The following is a 27,192-nucleotide window of genomic DNA, read 5'->3' on the forward strand; positions in this document are numbered from 1 at the left end:
AGTACCTGAGAGACTTTCAAATCTAAACTCAATAGTTATTTCAAAGGATAGGAATTTGGCAAGCTTTGGTGGGCCGAATGGCCTGTCTTTGTCAAAAACTTTCTAACGTTCTAATTTCCATCTATGGAGTGTTAGATTCAGGGCAAATTTCAGGAAAGGAAATCAGTGATGCTGATAGGCTTATGTGGAGCACTGGACCAAATGACCCGAGCTTGCCCTACCTGCACTGCCAAGCTCCCAGCTGTCATTCTTTCACTGAGAAATCCCACAAGTGGAACTGGGGCAGGGAAATCAAACAAGAGGGTGTAAATCTTGCAACCAACAAAATCCACTAATCTGCAATTCCTCTGAGAAACCTGTCCATAGTGCAGACCTGATTTTCAGTCTATCAATACGTTGCAGGTTGAGACATAAGACCCAGTGAGATCTCCTTGGTATAGGCCTCAGGGTTGGGTGGGGTGAGAGAAGGGATGGGAGGGGGGTAAGGGAAGGAGGGTATCAAATTGTCAAATGAGCAAATATTGACGAGTATTTATGCAGTAGTGACATCATATGGCATGTCAGTTTCTGAACCATTGTGATATGATAAGATTGTAAAATACACACTTTAATAGAATTTTAGCAGTTTTGCCCCATAAACTGAAGTTAAAGAAGTACAGTCATGCTGTAATTTAGCAGTAACTACGTGCACAGCATGATTCCACAAACAGTAATGTGAGAGTAACTAGCTCCTCTGCATTTGAGTGCAAGATGATTGGTCAGAGTGAGTTATAAATACGTTTGTAAATGTCTGGACCTTGTTTTGGACATCATGGTTAGTGTGTTCCAATTCACATCAATTGTTTTTCCTAGAAACTGATAAATGGCCTGTACGTGGGCTAAAACTTGGCTCAGCAGGAAGAGCACATTATGCACTAGCTTTGCTGTTGTGCATGTTAAATGTCTAATTTGTTTACATTTATAGATAATATAGATCCTCAGGGCGATTATAATCTCATTGAGAAGTTCAGATGACATCACAAGCCATTAATGCAAAACACACAGGCAATTTCCAACTGGTGTTTGAACAGGGATAAATTAGTGCCTCCAAGTCCCCTTATACGAGCCCAACATTTTGCAACACTTCACTCAGGCTTCAGTCATGTTGCTTACAAGAAATATTACCAAGTCTGGATGTGACATTCTGAGATTAGAGGCCAGAGAATAATGGGTAGGCAAAATAAAATCAATTTTTAATGTTGCCACCAGATTACTGGGTCTCAACTTAGATGAAAACTCATCACTCTGCAACTATACATTCCTCCATTGAACACACTGCTTACAGTGCGACAAGGCCAGGACCACTAAAAGTGTGATTCTTAATGAATGAATCAGTGCTGTGATATTAATTTTTAGTATATAAATGGATATAGGAGTGACATTAAAAAAAACAGTTTCTTCCGCACAATTTATGCATGTTGAAAGATTAAGAACTGCGATGCCATTTATTAAAGAACGGAATAATTCAATTGTTGCAACATAGAAGGAGCCCATTTTGCCCACTGTTTATGCCAGGTCCAAGTAGAGCAACCTCATCAGCCCCATTCCTTTGTAATTTCCTTGTGGTCCTACAAATTGCTGTCTCTCTTTCTAGTGGCCGCATACAGTAATTCTCTTTTAAAGGCAGTAATTGAATGCTTTCCACCATCATTGCAGGTAGTGAGTTCCAGATCTTCACCACTCTCTCTCATAAGTGGAAAAGCTTTTCAATGCTTACAAATAAACTAAAACAAAGCCTCTTATTGAAATCTGGTGTACCTGTGATGATCAGGCTTAAATCTTTTCTAGGTAGTTTTTCTCCAAGCATGCTAACTGCAAACAAGTCTACCAAGGTCAAGATTGGGAGCAGTCCAGCTGAATCTGTATGACACCTCACTACAGGAAGGATGTGGAAACCATAGAAAGGGTGCAGAGGAGATTTACAAGGATGTTGCCTGGATTGGGGAGCATGCCTTATGAGAATAGGTTGAGTGAATTTGGCCTTTTCTCCTTGGAGCGACGGAGGATGAGAGGTGACCTGATAGAGGTGTATAAGATGATGAGAGGCATTGATCGTGTGGATAGTCAGAGGATTTTTCCCAGGGCTGAAATGGTTGCCACAAGAGGACACAGGTTTAAGGTGCTGGGGAGTAGATACAGAGGAGATGTCAGGGGTAAGTCTTTTACTCAAAGAGTGGTGAGTGCGTGGAATGGGCTGCCGGCAACGGTGGTGGAGGTGGATACAATAGGGTCTTTTAAGATACTTTTGGATAGGCACATGGAGCTTAGAAAGATAGAGGGCTATGGGTAAGCCTAGTAATTTCTAAGGTAGGGACATGATCGGCACAACTTTGTGAGCCGAAGGGCCTGTATTGTGCTGTAGGTTTTCTATATTTCTATATTTCTATGTTGTAATTGTTTTAAACCTGAAGCATTTTAACCAAAAGTTGCCATGAGCAAACAGCAATAATCAAACAGGGGAATAGTTAAATTAAAAATGTAGATCTTGTTATTCAGGAACTTAGTTACAGTAAACATAGTCATTTTAATGAGTAATCAAAATGGTAAAATGACCTCAGTTGCATTTCAGACTCTAGCCACAGGGTATCTAGTCATACAATTGCCTAACCTTGTCTGGCCCTCTGTTTGCGAATGGATGGGTCAAAGGGAATGCAGCCTATTAGATACTGTAGAATAGATGCAGAAACTCCAGTAAAGATGAACTATACTGAGTAAGTATTTACTGAGCTAACCTTCAGTCATTTTTAACTATTTAATCATAGTTATCAAGTGAAAAGTGAGTATTTGTTTTCCTCAGCAACAACCAGTTCAGCTGAGGGGCATTTGAGGAGTGTTTTTGCCCTCTTCAATGACAGCTCGGCATGCTGATCTGTCTTTCTGTCACGTTTCTCTGGATCTGAGAATGGTGTTGAAGTAAATAAAAGGCTGAGCAGGCTTAATGTTAGACATAGGCAAGCCACGGAGAGCAAAAGTCATCAAGTGGAGTGTAACACAGAGCACACCCTGAGCACTGTGCATGCTTCTGGCTCTCAAGAAACAAGGACAGGAGGCAGTGTAAAGAGAGGTTATGAGCTATTGCCCTGCCTCAGGGGATTATTATGGGAGAGAGACTTTGGTTTTCATGCTGGCAAATGGTTGATGAAAGGTGATCTTATTATGCTTTATAAAATTACTTAAGGTACAGTGAACCAGCCCAACCTTCTACTTCAAAGCGTGTCCCCATAGTGGTGTAAGGAGTGGGCTTGCCCGCCGATGACTGTACACCATTCTGCTCCATTCCTGATTCCTCAGATAACAGACCAGTCCATGCATGCCTGCCCCAACACCTGAATAACTTCCAAGATTGAGCTGACTAGTGGCAGGCTACGTCCACAACATGAGTCTGCCAATGACCATCTCAAACAATAGGAATATCAGCCTAGTGCCATTCATCAGCACACTGAGAGCATAAAATCTCCCACCATCGCAGTACTGAGGGCCACCGTTGACTAGATGATTAACTGGACAAACCACAACAGCCCTATGGCTACAGGAGCAAGGTAGAGATTGGATAATTTGCAGAGACGTGGCTCACTGTCTGACCCCTTAACACCTCTGCAACCTTTACTGTGCTCAGGTTAGGAGTGCAGTGGACCATTAATTGCTCACAATGCAGAGGATTGGGTATATTCTGTAAAATATCTCATGTGAGAAAACAGGCAGGCAAGTGATTTGCAAAGTTTCCCTCCGCTGTTGTACAATCAGCTACCAGGAGATGATGCAAAATCACTTTTCTGCATGTTTTCGCACCTTTCGTACAGAGAAATTAACTATCTTGCCTCGGTGCTTCGTGCTGACAATAGACGTGAAACCAAGAGCTCATCACATGGAGTCGAAGGGTCAACAGAACAGAAAGAGACAAAAGATAGGAAAGGATCATTTGGTCTGGCAAACTGAATCCCTTCACAACCTGATTTAATCCAATGCGCTTCAGTCTCTTGATGAAGGTTCTGCACATTGCTCCCTGCCACACCAGGGAACATTCATTAGAATTCCAACATATATCCAATAATATTCTTTCTTTGCCACCTGTGTTAACAACCCTGTATTGGATAGGATGCATTTTTTTTAAACTTTGCCAAGACCATGATAGGACAAAACATAATTTTTTGAAGTACAGATGCTTCCATAAAGATAGAATCAGAACCTGGTTAATCATTACTGACACATGTTGTGCTTTGCGGCAGCAGTACAATGCAATGCATAAAAATGCGATAAATTACAGTAAGAATAAATAGAGAGGTAGATAAATAAATACACGCATAAATAAGTAAGTAAATAAATAGGTGAATGAATGAGTAGATAAATAGATTAATGGTGCAAAAAGAAAATAAAATAGTGAGGTAGTGTTCATGAGTTTAAAAATCTGGCGGTGGCTGTTCCTGAAATATCGAGCGAGCGTCCTCAGGCCCCTGTACCTCCTCGTTGATGATAGCAATGAGAAGAGGGCACGTCCTGGATGGAGAAGGTGCTTCATGATAGATGCTTCCTTCTTGAGAACTTTATAAGATCATGAAAGGCATAGATAGATAGATATCAGAAACTCAAAGGCATGATTAAGGTGAGTGGGGAGAGAATTAAAGGACCTGAGTGGCAACTTCTTCCCATAGAGGGTGGTGAGTATATGGAATGGGCTGACGATGAAGTCATGGAGACAGGTACGTTAACAGCATTTAAAAGGTACTTGGACAGGTACATGGATGGGAAAGGGCTGGAGGGATATGGGCCAAATGCAGGCAAGTGGGACCAGCTTCGATGGGAATCTTGGTTGGCATAGTTGAGTTGGGCCGAAGGGCCTGATTTGGTCCTGTGTTACTTCATGACTCTTAAAGTTGCTGGTGTCGAGTTGAGTGGCTACAGTATTGTTAACAGAACACTCTTAAGTTGAGCTGTGGCTACAGCATTGCACAACCCATAAGCTCCACAGGCTCCTCACGGCTCTGTGTCAATTTTGAAAAAAATAATTCAGTTATGAAATGTTGCATGTGTGAGTGTCTTCAAGATTTCTGATCTCTGAAGTAATATAACCACAGAAAGTTCTGTGGGGTACCCTCTGCGTGCGTTTCTCCTGGGACATTGCCTGCTGACCATTCTAGGCTGCATCTGCTTTTCTAATGTGGTGACTACATTTAATGAGCGTTTGGAGCAGCTGATTTTTTTTTTGCTGTGAAGGGAAAACAGATCAGACTGATCCAATTATACAGATTAATGCCATCAAAAACGGGCATAGCAATGCCGCTCTCCGAGTCTAAGAGCAGTAAATTAGAAAGTACTCTTTGATGCGTAAGTGATCATGGAAAAGCAAGAGCCAGATGAACCCGGCCTTCAACAGAGTGGCTCAGTGGTTTGAGCCACTGCCTCGCAGCACCACAGACTGACCGGGTTCAATCCTGACCTTGGGTGTTGTCTGTGTGGAGTTCGCATGTTCTCCCTGTCACCTCATGGGTTTCACCTCATGGGTCCCTCCTGGGGGCTCGGGTTTCTTCCCACATCCTAAAGCCATGTGGGTTGCAAGGTTCATTGGCCCCTGTAGGTGAGTGTAGGCCTCTGTAGGCCCCAGTGTGCAGGTGAGTGCTCGGATATATGGATGTTGATGAGTCTGTGGTGAGAATAAAATGGGTTCAATGAACGATTAGTCCTTGATGTTTGGTGCAGACTTGGTGAGTGAAAGGGCCTGTTTCTGCACTGTATGTCTCCATGGCTGTGAGAGCTCTGTCATATCTCTGAGTAGAACTCTACTTTATTATGTGGAAGATGTAGCCAGACTACTTCAACCCTGCCAGACGGTGCGTATCAGATTTATCAGAGAACCACTGAATCTCTTCTTCAAATGTGATCAAAAACAAAATGTTGACCTTCTAGTACACCAGTAATTGACCCATTATTGGATTTAAATTACATATCTCTTTAAACCTAAAAAGACATAACCTTATAAAAAAAGATTATTGGAACTCAACATACACTCATGCACACATTGAAATAGCTACAAGCATTCTCTTTTACTAGAAGATCAGCACAGGGCACACACCATTTTCTTGGAAAAACCAAAGTGAAGCTGGATGAGATGAGAATGAATGGCATTTCTTTATTTAGACATCATAATATACAACATTTTGTATTTATAGGAAATTAAAGGATAGAAAACAATAATATTTAAAAACTTAAAACAGATATTCAATACATAGGAGGGGTACATCTATTAGTTTCAGATTGATATATTAAAATCAGATTCTGACATCATATTTCACCTACATTTCTGTAAATATAAGCAGGACTGGAGACTATGCCTCAAAATTTTTGGCCTAGCATTAAATATAGGTTTAGTATGGAATAAATGAAATTAGTGTTGTGTCTAATTCTCTACACCAAAGACTTTGTTGGCCCTAATACCAACAAATCTCAAAAGCTACGTCAGTTGGTAGACAAGAACTTAGATTTGCTTAGCACCATTAATGCAGTAAAGCTGATTGCTTTGCAGGAACATTATGAACAATAAAAAAATCGATGCTGAGTTGTACAAAGAGACATTAAGGCATGCATCCAAGGACCTGCACAAAGGAGCAGAGGGGGTAAAGGATGTTTGACTTGGGCCTGGGCAAGTGAACAAGCAGCAATAAATGGCAGGGCAGCGTGCGTTGGAGGAAGACAGAAGTTCACTCTAAGCAGTACAGCAAGCTTTCCCCTGCAGTTTATGGGGACTTGTTGTGCCCAGAATTTCCAGAAGCTCGAGAATATACACATCCCAAATTTGCAAATCTGACAAGAGGCATAACAGATAAAAGGCAAAATACGTTCCATCCTGGAGCTGGACCACAGTCCAGATGTTGCTTCCTTGTACTATTCTGCCAGCTGTGATGTCCATGCATGGCACCACTGATATGTCCAACAACGCCCACATACTGCTGTAAGCAACTACGTAGCTAAATATTAAATACTGATGTTACAAGTGTGGATGCATAATCCAGATTAAAGAAACAATAGAATAGTTCAGGAGAAATATGTTGCTCGTTAATAATTTTCAGTATAACTTTCAATGTTACTGCCAAAAGCAAGAAATTTTTTGAAATACCTTCTAATTCTTAGAGGAATCATTAAGATATACTAGGGCATGTGCTGAGGAATGCTGATGACTAAGGCTTGCCATGTGGCTGTTAAAGAGTACTGCCCCAGGATATTAAATAAGTTAATTAAGGTGGTCCGCCAAACAATTTGAACACCTGGCTTTGAAGTTGGAACATCTTTTATCGGCTGTCCCAGTCAATTTCCATTTCAAAAAGATCTTTTCTGGTTGGGGAATATTTGTAGGCCAGTTAGGAAGTGTTCACAGGTGTAGGTACAGGGCTTCACAGAGCAAGACGTTTCTTTAAACAGTTTTTTTTCCCTTAATAGTTCAAATGCCGCTTTCTCTTCTCCTTTGACGGTTAATGAGGAAATGCATTTGCAAAGGACTGCCAACCCACCACTTCCCTTTATGGTGAGGACTTTGCAAAGAAGAATTTAACATCTGAGTCTTCTTGGCCGGAATGTGGGTTATTAGTGGGGAATAACATTGGTGAAACCATAAATGATATATAATTTAGCAGGAAATCCTTTGTACTGTATGTATCAAAGTGAATTTAAAATTAAAAGTCCAAGTGGAACAGATAGTCTTTGGACTCCTTTCATGCTAACAGTTTGCTTCAAACAGCTCCCCCCCCCCCCCACCATGAGATCCTAATTTGATCCCCTCCCACCGTTAACGTGGAACTTAGGATAGCTTTGGCTAAAATAAAATTCCAGCTCAACAATCTTTCATTTCTCTTTTAATGTTGTATATGTCTGGGCAGCTACACATCTCTAGCATTGCACCAATGTACTAGTTACATAAGACTGAAGCCTGTCTGTCTGTCTGTCACCAGTACCTATGGCTAACTCCGGCTGTGCCTGGTGATGTACACTGACCAACAAAATCACAAAATGAAACTTCGATGCCAGAATTATCAGTTATGTCCCCACCTAGCTGCAGTTTCAGAGCCCATGAGAAGCGATTACCTCTCATCTTACCCTCCACAACCCACAGACAATCAAACATTCAATGCCTAAAATCTCTTTGTCACAATGTCCTCTAACTATTAGCTTTGACTGCACCAAACTCTTGGCCCCTGGTTTCTAATCCTTTTCCAATGTCTCCCATCTATCTGAATAATATTCTCCAACAAATGTCACGCTCAGACGCTTCCAGCTCTCTTTGTAGACTGGATTGTTGCTTACCACCACCCCCTACCCAATCCACTGACCCATTCTCTCAAAAACCAGAGGGTGATTTAAACTTTGGCCTTTTCAACTCTCTCTTGTCTCTTCATTTCACAACTAACACTCTGGCAAGGTGCCTTGAGTTCAATTCACTCTTTTGCGTTTCCCCCTAGAATCCACTTTGCTCTTTTTCTGGGTGTCCTCCTGCTTAAGCTACAACATGGTCTCTTATGTGGTTGCCGAGATTTCTGGCTAACATCCTCCTTGACATCAGACTGACATTCCTGAGCTCATCCAGCCAGAAAGCCCACAGGATGTGAATTGATGTTGCCCATTCTGTCACTGAAGTGACCTTTAAGGCCAGGGCATTTAGCCTGCAGCTGCTGCAAACAGGGCAACGTGCACAGTGGCAGTGCCACGAGGAGCGGGCACTGATCATTGGAACATGGAGGGGAGCCTATCACTAGCCTCTTGCTAGGCACATCTCTCGTGGTCAGGAGTGTTCTAGTTTAGCCCCACCTCATTGAAAGCATCAGGTGCAGCTGGACAATCTGTCCAAAGACTGGCAGTTAAAACACCTCTCAAAAGGATTTTGAAGCATTGTATTCTATAAGCTAAGCCGGTAAAGGTAAACCTATAGTATTTAAATTGGACTCTGAAAACCTTCTGATAGTTTCCTTTTGTCAGCCAGTTCTGGAAAGATTGAGTGGTTATTTCAAGTGGAATGGAGTGTTATCAAAATGGGCAGTTGCATTTTTTTTTGGCTACAAGTTTAAACTGATTCCTGTAAACCAATCGGATAAGAATCACTGTTAGAACAAACATGTCATGTTATCCTTAAGTATTCAAACTGTCCATCAAAGTAGGTAGTAAAAGGAGAAAAAATTTGGTACAAAGATTCCAAATGACATTGGAAGGAAATGCATCCCAATTGCAGCTGCCCACTGATTATTTGCAGACACTGACCCACTCATTGACTCTGCACTCATCACACAACACGTAGCAACACCAGTGGAAACGGCAGTTGCACCGCTCACTCCGGCTCTGTTTGAGGATGTTGTGCCCTCTCCCACAGCACAGACTGTCACAGTTATCCATCCCTTGGCTCGTCTTATTGCACACCCTTCCCTGTGTCCCTGGTGAGTCCGTGCCGAGGTCCTTCTCGCAGAAATCAGGGGACTTCTCGAAGTACACCATGTCCTTGTAAATCCGTCTCCTGTTTTGCTTCAGGCTGAACTGGCCTGTGTTTCTATTGTGAGTTTTGATGAAAACTGCGTTCTGGAACCGCTCCTTGAGCAGAGCCCCGACCTGTCGGAAATCAGGGGTCACTTGCCAGCAGGTTTTGAACTGGCAACTGCCAGAGGTGCCGTGACATTTGCACTTGCGTTTCATGTTGTCAATGACCGCCTGAAATTTAGAAGAAAAGCAATCAAACAGAAATACCATAGGAAGCACTAGTGCAATGAATAGAGTGCAAACCCCTCTAAACACAACAGACTAATGGGCTAACACCTCAGTTACCAGATTACAATTGCTCCCTTTAAATACAAAAACGTCACTGGGAAAATGGAACAACAATAACGTGCGTTTTATACCTCCCGTAATGAAGTTAAAAACTTTTAAAGATACTTCACGTAAGTGTTGACACACAAAACAGTTGCCAAGTTACTTAAGGGGATACGAGAGCAGATTACCACATTTTGAAGAGAAAGGTAGGCTTAAGAAGCATTTAAAAAGAGGAGACAGAAGCAGAAAAGTTTTAGGAGGGAATTCAAGAGCTTGGGGCATCAGAAGCTAAAAAAACAGCCACCAAAAGAGGTGGCGATTCAAAGATAATCAAGAAGCCAGAATTAGAGTTGGATAATATCTCAGAGGGTTATGGGACAGTGAGTGCTGGAGAGATGAGAAATGGGACCTGGTGCATGTTAGAGAACAGGCACCCGAGCTTTGGATGGCCTCAGGTTCATGGAAGACATGTGAGAAAGGCCATCCAGCAGAGCACTGGAAAGGTCAAGTCTAGAGACAGTCTAGAAGCAAGAAAATAACCCAAGTGCAGGCAATATGAAAAAGGTATGTCCACATCCATACTGAAAAAGGGAGAATGCCTGGGATGTGAACGTACAGGAACTTGAAAGCCCAGATGACCAGACTCAAGAACAGCTTCTTCCCCACAGCTATCAGGCTTCTGAACCAATCACCTCTTCCACATCCCTTCCCAGTGGATTTATAGTATGTGAAATTCGTTGTTTTGCAGCAAAGACGTAAATAACACTATAACTTACAAAATAAATAATGCAAATAAAAAAGGAATGACAATAGAGTGTTCATGGGTTCATGGACCTTTCAGAAATCTGCTGGTGGAGGAGAAGAAGCTGTTCCTGAATCGTTGAGTGTGGGTCTTCAGGCCATAGCAGCAACATACAGTGCATTGAACTTTCAGGCCAATCCATTAACTTAGTGGTCAAGGGAATGAGAGTTTTAATATTAAAACTTTCAATATATCATGAGTGGATTGTTTTGCAATATTCGACACTTTGTCGTTCTCACTTTGCAGCACCGTATGTGATGTGTTTGTCGTGATAGATATATCTTTCTAGTTGTGTATTATCTGTAGTTAATTGCATGGGCTTTCTGCATCACCTATATGGCATTTGATGACTGGCATCTCAGAATCAGGTTTATTATCACCGGCATGTTACGTGAAATTTGTTAACTTAGTAGCAGCAGTTCAATGCAATACATGTGGGAGGTCAGGGTCAACACAGTTGTCCCTGATGACCACACCTGCAAAAGGTGCATCCAGCTACAGCTCCTATCAGACCGAGTTAGGGGATTGGAGCAGGAGCTGGATGAACTACAGATCATTCGGGAGGCAGAGGCAGAGATAGATAAGAGTTATCGGGAGGCAGTCACACCGAAAAGACAGGAGGTAGGCAAACGGGTGACAGTCAAGCGAGGCAGGGGGAGCAGACTGATGCACCATCAATAACTCACGCTGAGACTTAGGAAGTGAGATATCGGCTTTTATTGACTGAAGAACAACACTACATCCTGGGAAAATGAGGGAGAGCAGCAGACCACAGTCGCCTTTATACAGGGGTCTGTGGGAGGAGCCACAGGGGCAGTCAGCAGGGTCTGTGGGAGGAGCCACAGGAGCAGTCAGACAGGTATATCTAGTTCACCACACAGACAGAGAGAGCAGAGCACCCCTGTGGCCATTCCCATCAAAAATAAGTATACCATTTTGGATACTGTTGGTGGGGATGACCTACCAGGAACAAGTTGCAGTGGTCCTGTCTCTGGCACTGAGGTTGAACCCTCGACTAGGAAGGGGAGGAGGGAAGAGAAGAGAGCGGTATTGATAGGGGATTCTATAGTCAGGGGGGCGGATAGGAGATTTTGTGGGGAAGATCGGGAGTCTCGGATGGTATGTTGCTTCCCTGGTGCCGGGGTCCGAGAGATCTCAGATCGGGTGCAGGCTATTCTCGAGAGGGAGGGCAAGAATCCAGATGTTGTGGTCCATGTAGGGACCAATGATGTGGGTCGGATGAGTGAGGGGGTCCTGCGTAGGGAGTTCAGGGAGTTAGGTGCGAAGCTGAAGAGCAGGACCTCCAGGGTAACAATCTCAGGATTGCTACCTGTGCCACGTGCAAGTGAGGCAAGGAACAGAAAGATTATAAAGATTAATACGTGGCTGAGAGGATGGTGCAGGAGGGAGGGCTTCAGGTTTGTAGATAATTGGGCCTTGTTCCAGGGAAGGTGGGATCTGTTCCGAAGGGACGGTTTACACCTGAACTGGAGTGGTACTAACATTCTTGCAGGGAAGTTTGCTAGAGCTTCTTGGGGGGGCTTAAACTAAATTTGCAGGGGGCGGGGATCCAGAATGTGAGAGAGGATAGCGAGAGGAAGAATAAAGGACAGGTGGGGACTACACGGTTCCGGAATATTAAGTGTGTAGTAGAGAAAGGTGAGGTGGAACAAGTGATTAGGAGGACACATGTACAGAGGGATGGTCTGATGGAACATGGAGTTAAATGTGCAGAAAGAATAAGTAAATTTAGGAAGGACAACAAAATTCTAGGGTCGTATAGCCTGATGGGAGTTCGGGGAGCTGGGTTAAGCACAATAGGCAGCGATTCAAACAGAGAGAGGAGAAATGGGTTAAAAATTCTATATCTGAATGCACGAAGTGTCAGGAATAAGGCGGATGAGCTTGAAGCTCAGGTGCAAATGGGTAACTATGATGTTGTTGGGATAACGGAGACATGGCTGCAGGGAGATCAGACCTGGGAAATGAATGTACAAGGGTATACGTGCTATCGTAGGGACAGAAATGTGGGCAGAGGGGGTGGGGTGGCCCTGTTGGTGAGGAATGAGATTCAGTCCTTTGCAAGGGGGGACATAGGGTCAGGAGAAGTAGAGTCTGTGTGGATAGAACTGAGGAACAGTAAGGGCAAAAGGACCCAAATGGGTGTTGTCTACAGGCCACCAAACAGTAGCATGGATATTGGGTGCAAGTTGAATAGGGAGTTAACATTGGCATGTGGCAAAGGTAATGTCGCAGTAGTTATGGGGGATTTCAACATGCAGGTGAACTGGGAGAATCAGATTGGTGCTGGACCACAGGATAGGGAGTTTGTAGAGTGCCTACGGGATGCATTCTGGGAACAACTTGTATGAAAGCCAACCAGGGACAAGACTATTCTGGATTTAGTGTTATGTAATGAACAGGATTTTTATAAGCGATCTCGCAGTAAAGGAGCCATTAGGAGGTAGTGATCACAATATGATAAGCTTTTATCTGCAATTTGAGAAGGATAAGGGCAGCTCGGAGGTGTCAGTGTTGCAGATGAACAGGGAAAACTATGGAGCCATGAGGGAGGAGCTGGCCAAAGTTGACTGGATGGATAGCCTAGCAGAAAAGACAGTGGAACAGCAATGGCAGGTATTCTTGGGAATAATGCACAAGGTGCAAAATCAGTTCATCCCCCAGAGAAAGAAGGATTCAAAGGGGGGAAAGGGGCCACAGTGGTTGACAAAGGAAGTCAGAGACTGCATAGCATTAAAAAAAAAAGGAAATATGACAGAGCTAAGGTGAGTGGGAGGACAGATGATTGGGAAGTTTTTAAGGAACAACAGAACTTAACTAAAAAGACAATACGGGGAGAAAAAATGAGGTACGAACGCAAGCTAGCCAGGAATATAAAGGAAGATAGCAAAAGCTTTTTTAGGTATGTGAAGAGAAAGAAGATAGTTAAGAACAATGTTGGGCCCTTGAAGAATGAATTGGGTGAAATTGTTATGGGAAACAGAGAAATGGCAGAAGAATTTAATGAGTACTTTAGATCTGTTTTCACTAAGGAAGACACAAGCAATCTCCCAGATGTATGGATGGGCCAAGGACATAGGGTAACAGAGGAAATGAAACAGATTGACATTCGGAAGGAAACGGTGATGAGAAGACTGATGGGACGGAAGGCTGACAAATCCCCAGGTCCAGATGGTCTGCACCCTAGGGTACTAAAGGAGGTGGCCCTGGAAATTGTGGATGCATTGGTAATCATTTTCCAATGTTCCTTAGATTCAGGATCAGTTCCTGAGGATTGGAGAATGGCTAATGTTATCCCACTTTTTAAGAAAGGAGGGAGGGAGAAAACAGAGAACTATCGACCTGTCAGCCTGACATCGGTGGTGGGAAAGATGCTAGAGTCCATTATTAAAGATGAAATAGTGGCATATCTAGATAGCAGTGATAGGATTGGGCCGAGCCAGCATGGATTTACCAAGGGTAAATCATGCTTGACTAATCTGTTGGAGTTTTTCGAGGATGTAACCAGGAAGTTAGACGGGGGAGATCCAGTGGATGTAGTGTACCTCGATTTTCAGAAGGCATTTGATAAGGTCCCACATAGAAGATTGGTGGGTAAAATCAAAGCTCAGGGCATCTGGGGGAAGGCATTGACATGGATAGAAAACTGGTTGGCAGATAGAAAGCAAAGGGTAGCGGTGAAGGGGTGTTTCTCGGAATGGCAGGTGGTGACTAGTGGGGTGCCACAGGGCTCCGTATTGGGACCACAGCTGTTTACCATTTACGTTAACGACTTGGATGAAGGCATAGAAAATAACATCAGCAAATTTGCTGATGATACTAAGCTGGGTGGCAGTGTGACATGTGATGAGGATGTTAGGAGAATTCAGGGTGACTTGGATAGGCTGGGTGAGTGGGCAGATACTTGGCAGATGGCATTTAATGTGAATAAGTGTGAGGTTATCCACTTTGGGAGTAAGAACAGGAAGGCAGATTATTATCTGAACGGTATAGAGTTGGGTAAGGAAGTAATACAAAGAGATCTCGGAGTCCTTGTTCATCAGTCACTGAAGGTGAATGAGCAAGTGCAGCAGGCAGTGAAGAAGGCTAATGGAATGTTGGCCTTTATTACAAAGGGAATTGAGTACAAGAGCAAGGAAATCCTCTTGCATTTGTACAGAGACCTGGTGAGACCACACCTGGAGTATTGTGTACAGTTTTGGTCTCCAGGGTTAAGGAAGGACATCCTGGTTGTAGAGGAAGTGCAGCATAGATTCATGAGGTTAATTCCTGGGATGTCTGGACTGTCTTACGCAGAGAGGTTAGAGAGACTGGGCTTGTACACGCTGGAATTAAGGAGATTGAGAGGGGATCTGATTGAAACATATAAGATTATTAAGGGATTGGACAAGATAGAGGCAGGAAATATGTTCCAGATGCTGGGAGAGTCCAGTACCAGAGGGCATGGTTTGAGAATAAGGGGTAGGTCATTTAGGACAGAGTTAAGGAAAAACTTCTTCTCCCAGAGAGTTGTGGGGGTCTGGAATGCACTGCCTCGGAAGGTAGTGGAGGCCAATTCTCTGGATGCTTTCAAGAAGGAGCTAGATAGGTATCTTATGGATAGGGGAATCAAGGGATATGGGGACAAGGCAGGAACCGGGTATTGATAGGAATTGATCAGCCATGATCTCAAAATGGTGGTGCAGGCTCGAAGGGCCAAATGGTCTACTTCTGCACCTATTGTCTATTGTCTATAATCTAGCAGAAAAAAATAATGATTAAAAGTTAAAAATAAATAAATAAACAAGCAAATCAATTACATATATTAAATAGATTTTTAAAATGTGCAAAAACAGAGATACTCTATATTTAAAAAAAATGAGGTAGTGTCCAAAGCTTCAATGTCCATTTAGGAATCGGATGGCAGAGGGGAAGAAGCTGTTCCTGAATCGCTGAGTGCGTGCCTTCAGCATCGTTATTGTTGATGTTTGACTACAGATGTCTTCTGGCTTAGTGAGTATTTTTACATTTTTTTTCAGTTGGCTTTCTGTGCAGATGTGGTTTATTTTCTTGCTGATGTGCATTTGCAAGCTCACTTTGATTTGGTTCTTCTGCTGGCATGTGTTGCTGACTGATCATTTCCACCATCCAACCCCCTGTTCATCTGCTGCTCATCTGTAGCTTTGTGTGCCTGTAAGGGTTGACTACTTCAATGCTCTCCGGAACCAGCACAACACCCTTCCCAACCTGAGTTTGCCCCAAACTCTGCTGCCCATTTCCTGTCACACAGGGTTCTGCTCAATTGCCTTGAATGGGTGTGTCTTGCTGATCTACACTGTTTTCCCATTCTTGTTAGCTTCAATTTTTAAACCCCTCTATTTTCCTCTCCTGTGACCTCTTCCTGTGCTCCAGATGGAGCAGACTTAATAGGTCAAATGGCTTAATTTTGCTCCTACGTCTTGTGGTCTTCCAGCTTTACAGCCCTCGTACTCCTCTGATCTGGCCTCTTGCACAATCCCACATTTATTTGCTCACTATTGGTGGCTGTGCCTTTAGCTCCTGGCTCCAGGTTCCGCTTTCACAAAGTCATTCATCACAGAAATGGGCCCTTCAGCCCATTGAGTGCGTGCTGACCATCAAGCACCCATATAGTAATCCCATTTTGCTCTCCCCACGTTCCCATCAAATCACCCCCAGATTCTGCTACTCACTGACACACTAGGGGCAAGTTACAGCAGCCAATTAATCTAGCAACCCACAGACCTTTGAGATGAGGGAGGGCACTGGAATTGTGAAGGAGAAAGAGATTCAGGCCCAGTTGGTAGTGGGAGTATCAATGCACTTAGGGGGAGACTTGACAAGGAGAGGGGGGAAAGAACAGAGGTTCGTGCTCATAGATTTGGATGTTGCCAAATGGAAGGAGGTTGCATTGGTGCATAAGCAGAACGGCCAGGTTCTGTGCACAAATGTCAGCAAAGAGATGACTAGGCATTTAACAATCCTCCAAGCTCAACACTAGTTCAGGACTTTCAGAATACAATACACCATGCCTGGATGTATATTTTGTCCTTTTTAACAAAACATCGATCAATACACTCAAATTTAATAGAACTTTTGTAGAAGGATCTAGATAGAATGAATAGAAAAGACTTATTCTCATCAGCAGAGGGATCCAAAGTTAGGAGGTATAGGTTTAGAGTAGCTGACAGAAATAGTGGGAAGCTGGGTGTGTGGGACACATTATCAAAAAGAATGATGGAGGTAGAAACTACGGACACACTTGAGAGTTGTGAGCAGCAGGCAGTCCTGTAGACCCAGTGCTGGACAGTGATATTAATCTTTGTGACTCTTCTTCAACCAGTACAGACTCACTGACCAAATGACTTACTTCTCTGTGTGATAATTTCTCTATATGCAAATCATAAATAATTTTGACATACTTTGAGTGAATGAGTCATAAATTGCAATGAATTGTAGGGAGAATTATCAGATGGGAGGGGTATGGAGGGCTATGGTCCAGGTGCAGGTCAATGGGACTAGGCAGAATAACAGTTGAGCACAGACTAGATGGGATGAAAGGCCTTTTTCTGTACTGTAGTGTCCTATGACTCTAGATGGTAATCTAAGCAGCTTTATGAGTCTATGTTACTGATTATTATATATCAGGAATAGTGAAATGGACCATCAATTGACATTGCACTTAAATAATCTGTAAATGACATGAAAACACATGAATTAAATGAAGTGAAGCCTGTTACCAGATGTAAAAATGTTATTTATTTTTGCTCTCAAAAGACCAAACTGAAGAATCCATGTCAAACTATTTTCTTCAGGAGGTGATTGCCATTTCAGTTTGTGATTGTAAAGGTCATTTGCAAAGTGACACAGTGGTGCTGCCTCACAGTTGTAATAATGCAGATTCAATCCTGACCTCCAACGTTGTCTATATAGAGTTTGCACCTTGTCCCTGTGACCACGGGGATTTCCCAGCTTCTTCCCAAATCCCAAAGGCACGCAGGTTTTTGGGTTAATTGGCTGCTGGTAATTACCTATAGTGTAGATGGTTGGTGGGAGATTCAGCAGAGTGTTCTGTGGCACGTGTGACAGGAATGGATTACAGAAAAACAAGTTAGGGACTGGGATTGCTCTGAGAGCCACCATAGATTCAACAGACTAAATGCCTTCCTTCAATATTATAAGGGACTATGTGTATACAGTCAGGCCCCATTGCAAAACATTTAAATCATACTTCATTGGTACTCACTTAAGTGAGTCTTACCAGCGATAAGGGCTATTATTTCAGTTCTTCTGTCATATTGTGAAATTGCGTTCTGCACAGTTGAGAATGTAACATCACATGAAGCAAGTAAAACTACATTAGAAAGAGCTTGTGGTTTCTTTGAAGTTTACAGGTCAATGCCCTCTACAGTATGAATCCATAACTAGGCTGTTTCAGAACTGAGTGATTGTAAGCTATATAGAAGCAATAAAAGAAGCTTTGAAACAACTAACTATAGCTTTCTGCCAAGTGCTGTCTCATTGGCAGGGTCTGATAGTCCATAGGCAGCTTCACGTGAATCAGAGGACATTGTCAAGGGGTACCTAGGTGTGTGATAAAGGCATGCACCCTGTGCCCTCTTTCAGCAGCCTATGAAGGTGTAGCTAACAAGAAAGACAAGCTCATTAAATGGATGGCAGTAAATGATACCAACAACTGAAAAGTGTATTAATGAAGCAACCACAGTATCTTGCGGTGTCTGTTGGTTGAAAAAGACTGTGCAAACCAATTGACATTAAGTGGCCAAAGCAAATGTTTACCTGAGCAGGACTGGCCTTGTGTCCATATTGCAAATATTCTTGTGCATAGTGTGGAGGGTTGTTGTAGGTTGCAACAGGACATGGACAAGATGCAGAGCTGGGTTGAGAAGTGGCAAATTGAATTCAACCCAGAAAAGTGTGAGGTGATTCATTTTGAAAGGTTGAATTTGAAGGCAGAATACAGGATTCTTAGCAGATTGGAGGAACAGGGGGATCTTGGGGTCCACATCCATAGATCCCTCAAAATTGCCACACAAGTAACTTATACCCATTTTTGGTACATTTTCGATTTACACTTGTGAATGAGTTAGCTCTGCTGCCTCAATCACAGCACAAATTAACTGCAGACATTTTGCCTCCATGAAGGTGCCACAAGATGGCACACGCATCTGGAATAAGTCAAGACTCACCTCACAGCAGTTGTCAGTGCCTAGCAATGAAGCAGGCATTAATGACAGAATTCACTGTTGCATTCAGTGCATCAGCAAAGCCTTTGGCCATCTGGAGGAAAAGATCAAGGCCCTGAACCTGGCATAATATCTTATGGTCTACCAGTAAGCTGTGATCTCTACCCTTGAGTCATAGATCATCTACAAGTAGCCACCACAATAAACTAGAGCTACTGTGAACTCTGTCTCTGCAAGTCCTCCAAATCCATTAGCAGAATAAAGGAACCAACAGCAGTGTCCTTTCCCTAGTCAATATCCTCAGCAGCAAAGCCTAAATTATACTAAGTTGGCCACATTAGGCAGGCCACAGCATTTGCCTGCAGCTCACCTGACTCCTGAGACACACTCTTCTCCAAACTCTACCATGGAAAGAGACTGCCAGTGGACAGACTTCCCAAAGCCTCCTTGCAGAAGTCCAACACTCCCCACCATCTTGTGGGAATGCCTGACCCATGATTTCTCAAATATGGAGCAGGAGCTCTAAGACTGGCTCTAAGAGCTTTGTCCATTTGTCAGGAGCACACAGGAGCCCAGCATAAACAATGCAAGGAGTACACTTTCTCACAAGCTATTGACACCCACTCCTGTCACCCATCTCCTACCCCACTTGTGCAAGAGACTGCAGGTCCCACATTGGCCTCCCCAGTCACCTCTGAGCCCATAGAGCAAGCAAGTCATCTTCAGTCCTGAGGGACTGCCCAAGAGAAATCCAGCATCCAATAACTGCACTGAAATAGAAATTATCTAAACAGAATAACTATAATTTTATAATCTTGTCCTGATTTATTACATCCCCAGTCCCGAAGAAGGGTCTCAACCTGAAACTTCGACTGTTTGTCCATTTCCATAGACGCTGCCTGACCTGCTGATCTCCTCCAGCATTTTGTGTTTGTGGCTTTGGATTTCCAGCACCTGCAGAATCTCTTGTGTTTATAATTTTACATTATTTTTAAAAAGAAAAAAAACCCCCAGCATTAATCCAGCAGGAATAGGATTTATTTGTCACATGCAGTGAAATGCGCCATTTGCGTCAACAACCATCCTTGGAAGGATGTGCTGGGGGCAGCTCGCAAGTGCATCAACATAGCATGCCCACAACTTACTAATCCGTACGTCCTTGGAAAGTGGGAGGAATCTCACATGGTCACGGGGAGAATGTACAGGCAGCAATGAGAATTGAACCCCGATCTTGTCCAACGAAGTGCTAACTGTTACACTATCGCGCTGTTGATGGGCACTTATAGCGCTGCTAATGCACATTTTAGCGCCAGGAACATATACATTAATGCAGTTAAGCTGTGGTATAGACAAGCCCCTGCCCCTGCTTGTTTTCCATTTTGACGGGTTGCTGGCATCTATTTATTGCATCCCCTGAACAGAAAGGCTTGTTTGACTTTTTCAGAGTGTAGTTAAGAGTCTGGAGTCACATGTAATCAAGAGCAGGGAAGGACAGCAGGCATACTCCCTTAAAGACATTCCTGAAAGTAATTTCATGGCCACCATTAACCAACTTTGTTATTCCACATTTACCTAAGAAATTGAATTTAAATTCCTCAGCAAGCAATGGTGGGACCTGAACTCAATGCCTACAGGAAAATTGCCCATACCTCTGGGTACTTATCAAGTAACAGCCACTTTGCCACCATATACCCATTTAATTGAGAGGGGAGTTATTCATTTTACACTTCAGAGGGTAATTGACTGAATGGTTGAGACAGAGGTTCCAGCAGATTTGTGGCTTCTAGCAGGATATTGCCGTTACACACATATCTTCCTGTCACAGCTCAAAACACTGAGAATCCATTTTGTAGACATTCAACATTTTTTTGGGTTAAAGCATTGAGCATTATGCCAATTGACTGGCCAGTGCATGTATTCACCATGGGTGGCTTACCTGCCTTCCCAATTTGTTATTGTGGAGTCTCATCCTCCCATGGATATCCCTCGATGTCTCTCGTGAGTCCAGAAAATCCCTGGAAAATTTCTCTGCAAACTCGATGTCATGGTTGCAGTCACCCCATTCCCACGAGTCCTGGATCCTAGAGAAAACTCCCTCAGGCTTAGGAACAGAGACAGGGAGACCCTGGGTCAAGGCCTGTACCCGAAGTTGGTAGAGTTTGAATCGCAAGTTCTGGTCATCTCCTCCTCTCTGCTTCTGGTCACATCCGCAGCCTTTCAGCTTCCCCAGGCTGCAGGCAGTGGCTACCGAGTGGGTGACCCCAGCAGCCAACAGGGAGAACATGAAGGCACTTTCACGGAACCCTGCATGGATGACAATAAGGTGGGAGTTGAAAGAGGGCTACGAAGAAATGTGCACAGAAACTCATCTTATAGACAGTTAATGCTTAGCAACTTCCAATAATGGAGCATTTGGCTCTCAGCATGCTTGGCACAGACAGTTCTCACTGTGACCTGATTGCCTTAAATGTCTCTTAAAGTCTTACGACCTCATCAATTCATAACTTATTGGTGTCTTTTTAAAGTGTTACTCCTGAATCTATAGTGTCTCCTGGAATCTTGCTAGCTGAGTTGGACTTGGCATTGTGGGGTCTAGATGGGCTCTGGCCTGCTGGAGGTGTATAGAACTGCCAGGATCAAAAGATCATTGGAGAGGGAGAGAGAGCTCGGAAATTGGTGAATGGGCTCATCCTTAAATGTGCATTACAAGATTCTGTCCAATAGAATAGGTTTTATTTTGATGCAGGTGATCTACCTGGACCAGAACTGCACCATACCCAGTAAAAGGACCTCTGTTCAGGAATACCATCACCCGTAGATAAGATGGGCAGGCAGGGAGGACACCTGCATGGTCAGTTTGGGCTAGGAGATGGCCTCTGGCACAATACCGCACCTGGACATGATGGATGTAAAACAGGAAATGATGGAAATATGCAACAGGTCATCTAGAGAGAGAAAAAGAGTTAATGTTTGAGGCCATTTTCTATTTTTATAGGAAGGACATTACTGCACTGGAGAGGGTGCAGAGGAGATTCACCAGGATGTTGCCTGGGAAGGTGGGTTGCAGTTATGAGGAGAGACTGGATGGGCTGGTTCTGCAAGAGTACGGTTTGGAATAGCCAGGGCATACACTAAGTATTGAGTGGAGCAAGGTGAAGCAGAAAGTAGGATCGTGGAAGTAGTGCAGGAAAGAACTTGGGATGAGGTGTGAAGTATGTTTGGAGGCTCAGGTGTCACCAATCCAGCCCTCTGCACTTCTGAGCAACTTCAATTTGCCCACAGCCGAATGTCCAAGGCCATCGCTGAAGGTCAGCACAGTCACCAAAAAGATTCCATGAGGAAAGGCTGCAGCTTATGGCCCAACCACCTGGTTCAACGTTGGGTTTCGGCCCCACTTAGATTATCATTGCACCACCATCATCGTGTCTACAACCAACACTCCGAGTTTATTAACCCGCCCACATAACTTCACCACTCGGTATGCCAGTGCATTAATTCATCCCACTGATCAAACTGCTAAAGGCCAGTAGCTCTTTCCTAAAATATATTGCTCTTGGCTTCATGAAAGCGGTAGTTCGGTTGGTATCTAACTAGAGCGTTATATAACTGAAACATAACTTCACCACCAGTTTCATGGGATAAATAGTTCCATGAGACTATTTAAATATTCTGTTTCAGTTCATCAGATTGTAGTAACGGGCTCCTCGTTTCCTCTTTAATCCCGAGCTTGTACTATTCAGAACATACTCGGATCTCTCCGTGTGGTTGGCAGCACGAATTGAACCGCCAGTGTCCCTGCCACTTCCCACGAAAAGCAAGGAGATAGGGAGGGAAAGAAGCACGTGGAACAGCAACACAGATAAATGTAATTAGAACACATGGCCCGAACTGGCAACAGCGATTCATCCCGTCCCTGACTCACATAGCATTTGGCCTGAGTTATTTGCAGATGTTTATGTGATGCTGAGTTGGGGGGTCATTACGTGCTGCACAGAATCAGCCACAGCCCCAACCGAACCTGGAGCCCCACGCACATCTGCAATTCATCCCGAACATCTGTTACTTTGTGTATTTTTATTATGCAAACGACCTCGCTCTCTTCAGCCCCTGTTCTCTTTTCTAAATGCCTAGCGTAGAATCAAAGCGGCCATGAATTGAGATTGGGGTACGCAGTTACCGGAGTAGAATCTAGATTTTGAAGCGATGTTATGGAATAACATGCGTGTAAAGATCACAGCGTCTTCAAATGGACCGCTTTGACAAGCCGGTTCCCATTAAATAGTTGATAGCATCTATATTGAAACGCTACGTCTGAAATGCATCGCACGTTTATTTGAACCATTTGCTTATCCAGAAGCATCAAAGCAACGTAAAATGTTTACGGAACAAAAGTACCATTAATTTGAAAATATCCTGGAATATATATCATTGACAAGTGACAATGCCGTTAATAGGTGAAATCCATAGTGTGATGCCGCTGTGTCGATGAGGAAAGTTAGGAAAAGAAGATTGCAGAATCTGGGTAGTGCTTTTCAGGACCACCCCCAGACATTTGCGATCAATTAAATGCATTGCGGGCAATCTTATATTTCACTTAGTATTTCGACTGAGGGATAAATATTGTCCATCTCCCCCTCATGGTGCCGTGTCTTACCCATCCACCTGAGTAAACGTTAGTTTACCACCCCACTAAGATCAACCCAAGGCGGAACACCCAATCAGCAACGCCGTGTCTGTAAATTAACAGATTAAACGACGCATGCCGGTGATAATAAACCCGATTCTGATTCTGATTTCGCAAAAAGTAGGCGCAACAGTTCATCTGTTAACTTGGCCTGTATAATCGGATGCTGCGCTATTGCTCCCCACCCCCCACCCACCCCGTCTCTCCCTCATCATTCGCTACAATGTGTTTCAGTATGAAAACCGCTGATGTGAACACCCTGTGTCCAGGTAACCTGTCCAAGTACAGCTCAAACTAGTGCCCGCGCTTGGCCGTTTCCTTGGTGTTAATCAGAACGCTATTTATACTATTAACCAGATCGAGAACCCCAGAGGAACTCAACTACCTATTGGAGTCTCAACCTGTAAGTCCTAAAGAGTGAGATGCGCAGTCTAAATTCGATCTAGGGATGAGTTTTAAATATAAACGCACGGTGCTTTGTTGTTAAGAATTGGTTCAGTTTGCCTGCGAAGGAAATCAAACACTGTCATTAGTAAGCGATAAAACCAGATTAATTAGTGGTGCACAGGTGATTTGTGTGTGTGTAAGAGAGATAGAGAGAGAACTGGTGAAGAACGAATGAGCAAGTCCTCATCCATTGTCCTGGCAGTGGCTAAGATTCTGGTCACTGCTGAGGTTTCATTAATATTCGGGATATGGGGTCTGCATCACCCGTAATTTCTGGGACTCTGCCCTCCGAAAAACGTAATGATGTTAGGTCATAAGCTGTAACAGAATGGCCTGCTGTTTCTAATGCGCCTCTCACACCTCTTTAATGCGCCTTACAGCCAGTATTAATATGGGGAAATTGGCTGCCACGTGCCCCAAATTACGATGCAATGTTGTAATGTGGGAAACGTGGCAGCCAATTTGCCCACAGCAAAATCCCACAAGCAACAATGTACGCGTGAACAGATCGTTAGTTTTAGAGATGTTAGTGAGAGGATTAAATATAGGCCAAGGTACCATCCTTCCTCAAAATATTGCCAGGGAAACTGTTGTATCCACCCGAAAGAGGTCACCTGTGCTCTTTACAGCACTCCCTCAGCACCAACCAGGAGCGCGGCCCGAGATTTGGGGCCTGAAGTCTCTGGAGTGGGGTGAAAGGGGACAGTTCTATTTAGTAAGCCACGGACAACGCTCGAGCATGAAACCATGAAGTGTGAGAGTGCTTTGAATCTCTGTGTGGAATTTGTATTTTGTGTTGAAAGAGCGACGTTCAGAGAACAGCTCTCCCTTCAGCAACAAACTCACGTCTAGTAGAATTTGGCATGTCACCATATTTTGTTTCTACACGCAGACGCGCACTCTCATGTTCAACACACACACACACACACCTGCAAGCGCGCGCGTGTAGCAAGGGCGGGTTTGATGAAATCTCGCTAAAGTAGGCCACCAAAGTTCTCAGAGCTATGGGCCAGTGCACTTTGCTTCAGTCTCTCACCTGGGATTGTCAGCACAAATCCTTGGCGAGTGAACCTTGCAAGTATCAACGGTACATAAACGAAACCCAGAGCGCGGTTCGAAAAGGTGAAAGGAGCGTGTGTGCTTGTGTGTGTGTGTGTGGGGGGGGGGGGGGGGGGGGGAATCGAAATGGAAATCACACCGCCCATCTCCCTCAAGTCTTTACATCTCTTGTACATATATCTTGACTGTCCCTTTCCCATTTCTACTCCTAAATTCCATCCCGCCTCATTCTCTCCGTCGTTTTGCTGCTTGCGGAGGATGTTAGGAGGTTACAATTTTCTATTTTTTTTCTTCTTCCCTAAATTTATCTACCTATTCTATTCACCTTCCCCTTGCACCTGAGCACCCACTGCCCAAACACGTTTCAGGGAAAATCCCTTTGGATCAGACATGCGCCTCCCTTGTTAACCCTTGCAGCCCCATAGCGGCGTGCATCCTGAGGCAAAGAATCAAAACGTCCTGTACCTCTGTTCAGGATGACGGTGTCCTGCAGGATTTTTCCACCGTTTTCCAGGGTCGAACAGTTCCATCTCTGATCCCAGAGCTGGTGCTGGCATTCGTGAATAGCGATCTGAATACCCTGAACCGCAGCCGCCGTGACATCAGGGCTCCTCACACACAACCCCATCTGGCGTCTGCTCAGTCCCGGCAGCGTCAGACAGACCGTGTTGGCAGTCAGGATCGGGTCTGCAGGTATCTTCAGCCCCAGGATCTCATTCCCGGCCACACTACACCGGAGAGAAATCATCAAACAAAAACATGTTTACTAATACACATGTTAGCCAAAAGAAAGAGTAAGCGCGTTTTATAACTCTACTTTTCTTCTTTAATATTTCAATTAAAAAGGACCATTTTTAAACCAGGCACAATGATAAGCAGCCACGCTAATTGTTTCTTACCGATAGACGGTGAGTGAGACGGTGAGAAGCAGAGTTGCGTGTCCTGAGGTTGGGAAAACTGCCATGGCAGGAAATTAAATCGGTCAAATAGATCGGTGCAAAGGACTTTTGGGAACCACACGGGAATAGACTTTACAAACCAGGTCTGGCAGCGAGAGTATCAGGATAATTACAATCTCCTCCTCAGTGTCATGTTTCATTTCCTCGCTCAGCTGTTCTGTGTAGCCGCTAGATTGAGTCAGTCAGGGTTTTAAAAGTCACGGGAGGGAAAAAAGCATCTCCACTCAGTTCAAAGGCAGATTGAACGGAGATAGAACAGTCAGTCTTATTTTACCAGATCACTGACGCTATCTCTGTCACTCTCTATCTCCCTCTATCTTTATACTGTATTTCAATCGTTCCCTCCCTCACCCTCTTTCCTCTCTCCTCCTCTGTCTCTCTCTCCCACCCACACGCTTCCTCCTTCTCCCCCTCCCAGCTCTCATCCATTCTCCTTCAAGCTCTCCATCACTCCCTCAGTCTCTCTCCCACCCTGCCTCTCTCTTCCTCTTTCATCTCCCGTCACCTCCCCTCTTCTCTCCTGCTTCTAATGCAGGTGGATTAAACAAATCGCAACATTAAAATGAATACTTTGATCTTTATTGCCCGATCATGAATGTTCGGGCAATCTTTGAGAAGAAAAAGTTATTTGAAGTGCAACCGATGGGAGGAAGTGAACAGGTTCGCCAAGTGATGCTCTCTCTCTCTCTCTCTCTCTCTCCCCCCTCTCTCTCTCTCTCTCACTCATTTCTCCCCCCACTTTCTCTCACTCTCTCTGCCACCCCGGCTCGCTCTCTCTTTCCTTCTGTCACTCTCTCTCGCTCACTTACTCTGCCTTTCTCATCTCTCTCTCGCCATTACATTTCCACCTATTTGTTTCTTGTTCTCCCGCTGTCCCGTCTAATATAAAAAGGGCAATTACAGACAAATTCAAGTTAAACCAATTTACGTACAAAATATTCCTTGAAAATCCGCCTTTGACTTTCAAACCAGCTATTACAGTAATTAATATAAACCACACATTGGAATCTAAATAGGTCCTATCCGCAAACAATCCAAGAATCCCGAATATAGTGTGCTGTGGACTTCGGTTTACCCCCATTTCGTTCCCTTTGTATAGATTCCATTATTTACGTTATTTAAAATGCAGCATGTTTCAAAACACATAAAAACACACACACTGGACACCTATTGCTTTCTTGACAGCCACTGCAAATCAAA

The 27,192-nt window shown here is 43.9% G+C and overlaps 1 protein-coding gene across 1 annotated transcript; it reads right to left on the minus strand.

The window, feature by feature from the left end:
• Positions 1-8,909: 8,909 nt before the first annotated feature.
• wnt10b (wingless-type MMTV integration site family, member 10b) lies at positions 8,910-25,997 on the minus strand. Its single transcript, XM_073071912.1, has 4 exons — positions 25,933-25,997; positions 25,499-25,761; positions 20,780-21,147; positions 8,910-9,717 (listed from the first exon to the last, which is right to left on the minus strand). Exons 1-4 carry the CDS (start codon positions 25,995-25,997, stop codon positions 9,259-9,261), a joined length of 1,155 nt encoding a protein of 384 aa, XP_072928013.1. The 3' UTR covers positions 8,910-9,258.
• Between the last annotated feature and the right edge of the window lie 1,195 nt (positions 25,998-27,192).

The sequence above is a fragment of the Hemitrygon akajei genome, chromosome 18, assembly GCF_048418815.1.
Source record: "Hemitrygon akajei chromosome 18, sHemAka1.3, whole genome shotgun sequence".
Classification (NCBI taxonomy): Eukaryota; Metazoa; Chordata; class Chondrichthyes; order Myliobatiformes; family Dasyatidae; genus Hemitrygon; species Hemitrygon akajei.